This window comes from Stegodyphus dumicola, chromosome 2 (assembly GCF_044657685.1).
Source record: "Stegodyphus dumicola isolate Sdum_Otavi_A_Nest chromosome 2, ASM4465768v1".
NCBI classification, from domain to species: Eukaryota; Metazoa; Arthropoda; class Arachnida; order Araneae; family Eresidae; genus Stegodyphus; species Stegodyphus dumicola.
The window spans coordinates 263065963-263077900 of record NC_140769.1 but is presented as its reverse complement, the minus strand read 5'-3'; the positions used below and the strand labels follow the sequence as shown (position 1 = coordinate 263077900).

At 32.9% G+C, this 11938-nt stretch overlaps 2 protein-coding genes across 4 annotated transcripts in view; one reads left to right on the top strand and one right to left on the bottom strand.

Annotated features, from left to right (window-relative positions):
* Positions 1-3830: 3830 nt before the first annotated feature.
* On the bottom strand, positions 3831-5257 carry LOC118191821 (uncharacterized). Its single transcript, XM_085812106.1, has one exon. It carries the CDS (start codon positions 5203-5205, stop codon positions 3970-3972), a length of 1236 nt encoding a protein of 411 aa, XP_085668232.1. The 5' UTR covers positions 5206-5257; the 3' UTR covers positions 3831-3969.
* A 233-nt stretch (positions 5258-5490) lies between these two features.
* The window catches only part of LOC118191827 (ciliated left-right organizer metallopeptidase-like), a 111090-nt gene continuing 104642 nt past the window's right edge, over positions 5491-11938 (top strand). For 2 of the 3 annotated variants that reach the window (XM_085812104.1, XM_035362684.2), the window contains exons 1-2: positions 7676-7998; positions 8442-8737. In XM_085812104.1, the coding sequence (XP_085668230.1) occupies positions 8446-8737 (292 nt within the window). In that variant the 5' untranslated portion in view covers positions 7676-7998; positions 8442-8445. Of the gene's footprint in view, positions 5643-7675; positions 7999-8441; positions 8738-11938 lie in introns of those variants that run through there. The other variant, XM_085812103.1, reaches the window with a different exon arrangement.

Below are 11938 nucleotides of genomic sequence, written 5' to 3'. Positions count from 1 at the left end.
CTTTCTTCCATTTAAGAAATGGTAATTCTCTCGACATGCTGCTGTTAAACAACTGGAGTGCAGGCACAAATGTAATTTTAGAGCCTTCAAATTAAAAACTTTTCAAATGGATATTTGACTGTTGCACTGCCACTTTTTAGCTCTTCTCAAGTACCATATAATCATATATACATACTTATATTTGACGACATAATCCCAGAACTCTAAAAATATGTCAATGTATGAAATTTGCTGTTCTAGTGAATGCAGGTCCCAAATTCAAATTATTGTTTTCAAAATACAAGAGAAAAATAAAACAACAGCAGTTAATTTACATCCTTCCTCAGAAAAACAAAATTCGCTTATGAAGCATAAATTAAAACTTACATAAAATGAAAGTGAAGAGATTGAGTGTGTTATGAAAATACTTTGATCTATCACGGGCACTTAATAGTACTGCTTGGCAACAGATTTACACTAGACAAATGAAGTGTATATATAAATATACAGTCAAAAGTCGTTAATACGGACTCATCGGGACTTCGCCGATTCCGGATTATAGATCATCAGTTTAAATCTGGTAAGATGGCATGCAGAAATTCTAAAATTAAAAATATTAAACCGTAATTTATGAAATAAAGAACAATTATGATCTAAAGGGTATCAAAATTTACAAAAAAAAAAAAAAAAAAAAAAAAAAAAAAAAAAAAAAAAGCTTAATACTTATTTGTTTACTTTACTTTCTTCACTATCGGAAGCGAATTATAATGACGAGGAATTTGATTTAAATCATATCAAAGACGGAGTACAGCGAGATGAAATACTACATTTAGTAAGAAGGAATTATAAGCCAAATAAAATAAAAACATCTGCTCTGAAGATAAGGATAGTGCTGACAGATCAACTTCCAATTCATTGTGCGCCGTGGTGTCCCCCCCCCCCCGCCACAGAGCAGCGTAAACAGATTTCGGAATGGTTGGATAAACAAAGGATATGCCTTTATCCATTTTTTCCAGCAATTCCACTTTTTGTTTAATGGAATTCGAAACATACTTTCACTTTGTAGATCCTTTACGTATTAGTAAATATATATCGGAAATTCGGTACTTTTCCGTTTTGCCGGCGCAAACGATAAAGTCGCCAATAATGGTTTAACTGATACCAGACGGAATATCTTCGCTGGTAACCTTTTACGCCTCAGTTTCAAAACAAGTTGCAGCCATTTCTTATCAGATTGTTTCTTTCACTACTGGCATACAATAATATAGAATTTTTACACGATATTTAAATTTTATCCCCTAAGACAATTCACGGTAATTAAGACAATTAGAACGCAATTACACCGCTCATCCGAAGGCAAGTGTTAAATTCATCAATTCTAATGAGAATGCACTAGCGAAGTAAAGCACTGCGGTTTTACGTAATTTCTGAGTAAGCTATTCTTACGAATTGAAATAATTCTTGCATTTAAACTTGTATTCCAAATTAAGATTTAACTTGAAATTAATGTAGATAATTACTGAGAGAATTAGATTTTAGTAACGTAGTTTACGTGAGATGAGATCACTTGGGGTCACGTGATACGAACCGACGAATCAGAATTTTGAACCATGAAATCATAGTAAATTCTTAAATTAATGTCTCTTTACAAATTTATTGGCTTTGTACAAAATTTTAAACCATATTAAAATGTTTATGCCTTGAAAATAAAAAAAAAATTCTTAGAATTAACATTTTTTATGTGTATACTGTATGTTGTCGCCAACAAAGTCTGCTTGGCGAGATTTGCGCTGGCGAAACGGAAAAGTACCGGAAATTCTATTTGACATAATCAAAAGTTCAAGCTTACTTTTATAAAATTGCTCTAACAGTCTGCAAAAAATAATAAGCCAGATCCAATTCGAAGATTAAGGAACAACGCAATCTTCAACATTAACTGAATTAGATAATTTTAGCTTAGCTTATACCATCTGTTATACATTAAACGTGAATGCGTAAACGTATTTTGAGCCTTCACATACGCATATTCGCAGCCGTAAAGGTCTTACGTGCATGCGTGAACGAGACGCATGCACAGAAAGTTTTTAGCTTTGAGGTCCGGATTATGGGTGTCTGAATTAACGACTTTTGACTGTACATTAATAAAAATGTAAAACAAATTTTGCACATAATTCTTACTTGCACTGAAATGTTTCTCAAGTTATTACTAGCATTTTAATCAATTGACAAATTACCTACCATAGTCGTGTTTTAACTAAAATGCAGAATCACCCACTTATTTGTTTGGCAATTTTTACAAGAATTGGATTTTTGTCAATTTTCTTTGACTTCTTAAGTGAAAATAGGTCAATGTATACATGGATAAAGTCAAGCACAATGCCATTTTTGTGCAATTCTGGGATGTTTTTTAAGTGAAAATATTGGGTTGGCAACTAAGTAATTGCGGATTTTTTTTAGAAAATCATAGACAATTTTTTCATGGAACTAAATAACTTTATTCTGTGATGTATTACCCATTTTGATCAATGATGTTTTGCCATCTTTCAGGTAGTAGCATTGCAATCCCATGTTCATAAAACGCCTGGTTTTTATTAGCTAAAAACTGAATCAGGTACGATTTGACATCATCATCATTATTGAAATTTTTACCATTCAAGGAGTTTTGTAAAGATTGAAACAAAAAGTAATCAGATGGTGCAAGGTCAGGACTATATGGTGGATGTGGCAAAACATCCCAACCAAGCTCCAATAATTTTTGCCGAGTGACCAAAGATGCGTGTGGCCTTGCATTGTCATGATGGAATAGAACACCTTTTCGATTTGTCAATTCAGGCCGCTTTTCTTCAACTGCATTGTTTAATTTCGTTAGTTATTCAACGTAGACATCAGAATTGATCGTTCGATTGGGTGGTAAGAGTTCAAAGTAGACAATTCCTTTGTAATCCCACCAAACTGATAATAAAAACCTTCTTTTGATGTTGTTTGAGTTGGTTCACCTGGCCTGCTCCACGATCTTTTCCGCTTGATATTGTTGTAAACAACCCATTTTTCATCGCCTGTTATCAGTCGTTTTAAAAATGGATCAATGTCATTATGTTTCTTTAGCAACTCGCAGCTGTTAATGCGTTTCTTTCAGTTCGTGAGGAACCCATGTATCGAGTTTTTGAACATAGCCAAGTTGTTTTAAGTGATTTTCAATGCATGTATGTGATACATGAAGCTTCTCTGCAATCTCACGTGTTGTACCGTGACGATCCTAATCGATTATTGCTTTGATTAGGTCGTCATCAACTTCAACTGGACGACCAAAGCGTTTTTCACCTTTGAGTGAAAAATCACCAGAACGAAATATGGCAAACCAATTTTGACACTGCTGTTCTTTTAAGGCTTCGTCACCACAAACAGCATATACCTTTTTATGAACTTGCGATGCGTTTTCCCCTTTGCGGCAATAAAAAAGCAAACTATGACGAAAATGTTCCTTTTGATTTTCCATTTTTCAACGAACGCCAAACGAAAACTATGCAACCGATCAAAAAACTTTTTTTACTGATTGACAGCTGAATTGCCAACTATCAAATAACAAAATGTGTTTTACATTTTTACTACATCTGCAACCCTAAAAATTCAACTGAAACCATCTATGAGTGAAATCCACAATTACTTAGTTGCCAACCCAATAGGTCGATGTGTACATGGATACCGAGTATGTGCAATTCTTAAAAATGCGTCAACCAGTGGGTGATTCTGCACTTTCTCTGGTGTTTCTTTGTGGTATCCTTAGAGCATTTATAAGTTCTTATAAATGAAGCTTTTCCTTAAAAGAATGAAGCTTTATTTCTTTACAGATAAATATACATTTCCACAGATTTACTCTTGTCTAAATTATTTATTATATATATTAACTCATGAAATTTCTCTCCTGCGTTGATACATATAACTGATTTAAATCACACTTTAGTATGACTTTTACGAACCTCCCAAGTGAAGTTACTGTTCTCTGTGAGTAAGCATATGCTGGTTTAAAGTATCTTTATGTCTAAATGACTTCCTACATAACTCGCATATATGAGGTTTCTCTAATGCATGAATAAGCCTATGCTTGCCTAAACTATACTTTTCATCAAAGGACTTATGACATACTTCACACACACAAGGGTTCTCTCCCGTATGAATAAGAAGGTGCTTCTTTAAAGCACCTTTTAGTCGAAATGACTCTTTACATAATTTACACGCATGAGGATTTTTTTGTGTGTGAATTAGCATATGCCGTTTGAAAGTACGTTTATGTCTAAATGATTTACTACATATCTCACAAACATGAGGTCTTTCCAATGTGTGAATAAGCATATGCCGATTTAAAGTAGCTTTATGTTTAAATGATTTGCTACATATTTCACACACATGAGGTCTCTCTAATGTATGAATAAGCATATGTTGATTTAAATTATATTTTTTATGAAAAGACCTGTTACATACTTCACACACATGAGGTTTCTCTTCTGTGTGAATACGCATATGGTCATTTAGAGTACCTTTATGTCCAAATGACATGTTACATTCTTCACACACATGAGGTTTCTCCCCTGTGTGAGTAAGCATATGGTGCTTTAAATTACCCCTTTCTCCAAATGACTTATTACATACTTCACACACATGAGGTTTCTCTCCTGTGTGGATCAACACATGCCTGTTTAAACCTGCTTTTTGTCTAAATGACTTGTTACATATCTCACACAAATGAAGTTTCTCTAATGTGTGAATAAGCATATGCTTCTTTAAAGTATACTTTAGAAGAAATGACTTATTACATACTTCACACATGTGAGCTTTCTTTCCTGTATGAATAGGCATATGCATTTTTAATCTAGCCTTACACCTGAAGGATTTGTTACATACTTCACAAACATAAGGTTTTTCTTCTGTGTGAATACGCATATGCTCATCAACAGTACCTTCACGACTAAATGTCACTTTATATACTTCAGAAACATGAGGTTTCTCTTCTGTGTGAATTCGCATATTCTCGTTTAAAGTACCTTCATGACTAAATGGCACTTTATATATTTCAGAAACATAAGGTTTTTCTTCTGTGTGAATACACATATGCTCGCTTAAAGTACCTTCATTACCAAATGTCATTTTACATACTTCACATACATGAGGCTTCTGTCCTGTGTGAAGAAGCACTTGCTTGCTTAAACTGCCCTTTTGTCTAAATGACATGCTACCTAATTCTTACTAACTTTCGGTGCCTTTGGCAAATACATGCGACTATCTTATTTAAAATATGAATACAATTTGTGGGCAAGGGTCACCCAATATATGTGATATAAGCATATTTTGATTTATAGTAATAGATTGAAATTGCTGTATTTCATACAAATATGAATTCTTACCCGGGGTTTTCATCCGCAGAGAACCCGTTGGCGCTTCGGGAGCGAACCCGTTGGCGCCGTTCCATTTTTACTCGCCAAGCTCGCGTTTCATCGACGCTTGAGGCGAGCCGTAAACGTGATACTTTGTAAACGTGATTTTTAGTGCATGTAAATTCTAGTTAGCAGACTAAACAATATATTAAGCATATGGTAGTAAAAATTCACAGATAATAAGCATGTAGATGTAAAACTAACAGGTTAAACGTGATATACGGAAATAAATTGGTATTAAATTTAAACAGAAATTAATTATTAAATTATTAACTTTTGTTATGAATTTTGCTGATTATGATACTTCTCATTTTAAACTATGCCATTTGACATAAAATCAACCTGCTACTTACTAAACCGCTAGCCTGACCAAGTATGTGACATTATGAGACAAAAAAAAAGTTACATAAAGTTAGTAAAATGTAAATGTCACTTCTTTCAAATATGCCCAACTATTATAAGTGTAAAATATTTAATGCTACTTGATCAATTACTTAAAGTTTATTTCATTTTCAAACTTATTAATAATTATGTTAATTCATGTTTAGTAATAATACATACTACTTATGGATCTATTTTATTTTTAGGATGGTATTACAAATGTGAAATGCAGGCATCGCTAATATTTTTAATTGAATTTATTCAGTTCGCGTTTACTCATAGGTCCTGAATTTTTTTTCATTAATGGTCCTTAATTTCTGTGTGCAGAAATGTGTATGAACTCTGATTAACAGTTTTCAGTATTTTTTTTTTTTTTTTTAATGTTACTTGCATGCAGGTTAAAGCAATTTACATTGAAACAAATACCCATCCTTTTCATAATTTATTTCACAATACTAATAACCTTCAACAGTAATCAAATTTTCTTCAGTAGCATTGTTAATAAAACTTGAACATTACACATTTCATTACTTTTCAAGAGTCATTTGAACTATATTCCTTACACCAGCAGTGGTTTGCTAATTTTGATGACCATGGGAATACATCAAACTATTTTGTCACAGATAATCAGTAATAAATAGTATTTATTATTAAAATTTAATAATCTATTTATGTCACACCTGCCATCCTCTGAAAGGTTATTGTAAGAAAAGCATTAACAATATATTGTTACAATTTTACGCCATAAAAATTGATTTATTATCATAGTTTTAGGTGAGAATAAACAATAATAAAAATAAAAGCATTACTTAATTATTTAAAACGCACATTTTTGCGGAGTACGAAAACGAATTATTTGAGCGTTTCGAACCTCATAGTTCTGCGTGCGTACAGCTGTTAATAATTAAGAACACAACGTGAACAGCCGTGTTACAAATTAGCATTCACCCCTCCCGCTTTATTTTCTTCCTTTCATCCCGAACCGAGAACCGGGATCTACGAAAATATTTCTATCTATTCGTTGTTAAAAAATTAAGAAAAAAAGTAATAAATAAAAGAAGAATAATAGAAATCTGCAAATGCGAAGAACCACAGTGATAACGAAACAAAATGGACGCAAGATGAATGGTTGCAACAAGCGAATAGGTTGAATCCGCTGGGTTACCAGATTTTAACTATTATCGCCAAATTTGGCAATGTTTACATTCACCGGGTTCTCTCCGGAAGTGCTTCCCTTACCCGAACATATGTACATGTTTAAATAAGAATTTACGCAATCAGGTTATATATGCTACATGAAGTTTCAAAGTTACCGAGAGCTTAGTATTTTCAACAAGACGTGTTACACGATCTTCACATTCCAAAATAAAAATACTGTATTCCATGTTGCCAAATTACAATCGTAATAAATATACAACTGAAAGAGACTACGTAGTACTAACTAACTAGTATCAACATTGGTAGAAATTTGTTATCCCCTTATTATTACCAAGGAGATTAGAATAGACTATTCTAACGTCTTTGATTATTACAAATGTTTTGGCTGTCAATAACCTTCTGGAGCTGACATATGTTAGATCTTTCGAGGCTAAGCAACAACAACAAAAAAATTTTTCACATCAGTTTTTCAGTTTTTGTCCCCCTCACATCAGTTCTGTAATATTTTCGCATTTGTTCCTCTTTTTTTACGCAAACCATTTCTTCTAAATTTATTTCAAAATTGTGATTTAATATTTCCATTCCCCATTCGGTATGTTCGATATGAGGAAAATTGTAAACATATATATATAAATATATATATATATATATATATATATATATATTTCAAGTTTTGGAAAGGAGTGAGGGTTATAAAATTAGATGGGGTGGGGGGGTGCTTGAGCAAAGAACGTCTATGCTTTGGCTTGGGGTCAAAAAGATTGAAAATTCCTGTTATGTATTACTTACGCGCGTAATTTGATCTGGCAATATATTTTGTGCGCGTAACATTTGATTGTTTATTATTTATTTCCGTCGATTTTCATATTTTGCATGCCCAGAATGGTATTGATAACTCTTGTCAGTATATTTAAATACTGTTGGGTTGCGTAAATAACACCTGCATAAGATATTCTTTATGATTAACATAAGCATTTGTTATCACTATGAAGTTCACGAAGATTTTTATTTGACAGCTAGCTTTTAATCATGAACATATTGTTTTCGATAAGTAAGTGTGACTGAGAAATTTTTATTGCTTTTCCATTTATTGATTATCGTGTAGAAAAAATGTTTCATTCAGGTTTTCTCTGCAGTATTATTTTGCACTACACAATGAAATAATTTGATTTTTTCTATTAGACTGAAATTTAATTAACTCCAGACTTAATTCTCGATGCGTGAGAAAAAAAAATTCGAATTTCTGTTTATAATGAAGTTTCTGCTGAAGAAGCCAATTCAGGTTGGCTCCTCTGTTATATAAAACATATCAATTCCTGTAATACAATCTCGTAGTTAAAACAAATATAACCATATTTTCCAGATTAAATTGTGCACACTTATCTTTCCTGATTTTGGAATTGATTCATGTAATTATATGCCAAGTATTTTCATTTTGTTTATATCCAATTCTTGTTCCTTTACATGTAAAAGTTTTTTTCTCTCTTACTTTAGCAAAATGTGTAAACTGCTGGCATTTTATGGAAATCTTCTTTTCATTATTCATTTCTACACTATCTATGGAAGTTTAAGAACCTGTTTACATGATGATATTGTTCTTGAAGATATACCTGCAAGCAGTCACATTATGAAAAGTAGGCATCACCGCCATGTCCATGAGACAGTCTATGTGCCACTTCAGATTTCAACATACATGGAAAATATTGATCAAAGTATCTCAGGCAATGCTTTGTATAATGTAGAAACGGCACTGACTAAAGTAATTAAATATGTGTCAGAAGTATTCCAAGGTAATATTCTTTATATTTTAGTTCATAAGTTTATGCATATTTTTTATGTATTACTTTAAAATGTGTCCTTTTAGTAACTTTTTATCACATTGAGTTGTTAGCAAAAATAGTCAGTGAATGGTATTTTTTCTTTTTTCGTGTGTGTGCGCTTCTAGCATTGAATTAATCGGCTAATGTTTGGAATATGATAACAGGTAGTTTGGCGACATTTTGGTAAGGCGATAAAGGTTACTAGCTAGGACTTTAGCAATAATCTGAGAAGCACACAGTTCGAATCACAGATTATTTTGTCTCAGAGAAATGAGCGATCATGAGACATGTAATGTGACATTTTCCGGGAAATTCCAATCGGGATTTTAGCTAATAAGCATTTGGAAACAATTTCTATGCTAAAGTGCAGAATCGCCACCTTATTTGTTTGGCGCTTTTTACAAGAGTAAGAAGAATTGGATTTTTGTCAATTTTCTTTGACTTTTTAAGTGAAAATAGGTCGATATGTACATGGACCATTCTCGGTAATTGAGTCAATTGTGATGCAACCACACCGTTTACCCGAAGGCGAAAATATAGAAAAGGCAAAATCAAGGGTTAAATTCATCAATTCTAATGAGAATGCACTAGCGAAGTAAAGCACTGCACCCAGTCAATATGAAGCGTTTATTCGAGCGGCACAGCTATTGCACATGGGAGGTTTGATGCATCCACTCCAATGTGCGTTGTGCCGTTTGGAACTCGATCTGTTTATTTACGATGTGAGATAAGATATTCTTATCTGTTGTATTTTCGTGGACCAGGCTTGGCTTGTTTTCTTAGTTTAGTTAGTCTCAGCATTCGCTTGAAGGAAAAAAGAAATATGGCTTCAAGCTTTAGAAAATTTAAAGCTAAACCTATGTTAGTTCTTCACTAATGTAGTCGAAATTGTCTCTAGTTGCTGGCTCATCCAAGCAGAAAAGGTCTCAAGGTTAAAACAACTGTTCCCTTTACCAAATTTGTGACAAATGCATTCCTGCAGAAATTTTACCATATGGCTGTAGAGCCAAAATATTATGACCACCTATTTAATAATACGTTTCACGACTTTTGGCCTGAAAAACAGCTGCAGCTCACCTGGGCATGGATGCTACAACTTCTTTTTAGATAATTGGAGACAGATTATACCATATGTTTAAGCAACGGTCACACAAAGTCGAGGTATTCTGAAATAAAGGCGTTTGACCTCTGAGCTGCTGGTCGATGTCATCCCAAATGTGCTGTATCGTGCCCTCTTAGCGTTACAGACGGATTTTTCTGTATTGAAAGATGGCTTAGCAAATCATCACACACGGATTATTTTGTCACCTCTTGATGGATCTGAAAGCATTTCAAATAATTTTTTGTGCCTCAGATTTTTCGTCTCGAAATCGTTGAGGACGGAATATTCTGTACTGTCGTTCCCCTGACCTCCTGTTGCGCTTAATTGGTAGTAGTGAAACAGCGACCGTTAGAGAAAGATGTTACAATGGGAGGGTCATAAATAAAAACATCAAATCCAGCCGTACCATCTGCTGACCTGAGGGCGATTTTCATGCCGAAACTGGAAAATAATGGAAAGCCTTCAACAAAAACCTATGTGTATGCGAAAAATTTGTGAAACAAAATTTCTGCTGCAAAAGTAAATGCAATTAGCACGGAACCCATGAATAATTTTTAAAGAATTTAGCATCACCTAATTTACAAATAAATTCTTTTAGCATAAAATAAATACTTAAACAGGTATCTTACATTGACTGTAGAAACAGAGAAAATGGATATAAGTTTTATTTTAACTGTGCGCATTGATTAAAGTTACTGTATTTGTTTAAATTACTATAACAGTTCACAAAAACAGTTACTTCAATATATATTTTGAATAATTGTTCTGAAATAAAAAATGAGATTTTTGAAAGAGTTCAAATTGTGTAATTCTATTTTAAACTAATGTATCATTTACTATATGTTTGCATCGAAATTTAGTTGTGTGAATGTGAAGTATGGACATTTTATTATTGAAATATGAGGACAAGACGCGTTTCCTTAAAAAAAAATTCGTTTTACTCTTCTGATTTCTCATCTAAAACGAACTTCTGAGAAATTTCCTTGGCGTGATATGAAAATCATTCACAAATAATATATTTGATGAACTCACTTTTTGGCATTGATAAAATAAGTACTGAAAGTACATGAAATCATATGATGCATTTTTTACTTTAAGCAAAATACTTCCATTTTACTGAAAATGCCATCGAATAAAATTCCTATTCGAAATAGTCCATAGAATAAAAAGGTCCAAATGATATTTAATTATGAATATTTTACTGTTATGAAGTTATGTTTATTTCCAAATTTCGAAACGGTTAGGACAAAAAAGTCTCAGCAGGTAAGAGTAAATATTTATGAAAAATAGTTGTTAGTGGAAGAAAAATGTAAATGGCTTTTTATAAAATCCTTGCAATCATTATACGAAGGTGAAAAAAATATGATGGTGATCTGGGTGATGCAAAAAATTTCAAAAAAGGAAATAAGAATTTCTGATTCTTTGTCTACATCAAGATTTGAAATGACACAGTTAGATGTTCTGATAAAGATAGACAACTTTAATTTTCGTGGAGGACTTTCAAAGGGAAAACAATTTGTTATTTACGACTATGGTTGATTAATTAAAACAAAGGAGGTCTGTCTCAGTATGGGAAGCGGTGCCTTCTTGGAAGTCTTTTTAAAGAAAACTGGCTCGTATTCATGTTACATGTGAGGAGAACTCAAACTACTCGTGTTCAGTGACATTACTGCTCAGCCGCTAATGGACGTTATTTACGATTAAGGACTGATGAGCTATGTTAAATTAGGTATTTTTAAATTCATTAGTTAATACTTATGATTGGGGTTTTACTAAAAATCCAATATATGTATGTATTTCTTGAAATCAGTGTTCCCATCTTATTAACATTTTATGTGCAGTTTTATGGTATCCTTCCTTCACATCGACCCAAATAATTTCACAGCCTAAGAACAAAATAGGACTATTTAAAATTTAATATCTATGCTTCGTTTGAAGTACTTCTTTTTGGTTTAGTTTACTTGACAAAGGGCTGTCTGCCAAAGGAAGGATGCCTTCACATTGAAGTGTCTAAGAGAAAATGGCTCCTATACATGTTACAGAAAGAAAAAAATCGTGAAAACGTCCAT

Bases quoted from the DNA above. Each gene is read 5' to 3' on its own strand.
- LOC118191821 (XM_085812106.1), bottom strand. From the start codon at position 5,205: ATGTCATTTAGACAAAAGGGCAGTTTAAGCAAGCAAGTGCTTCTTCAC.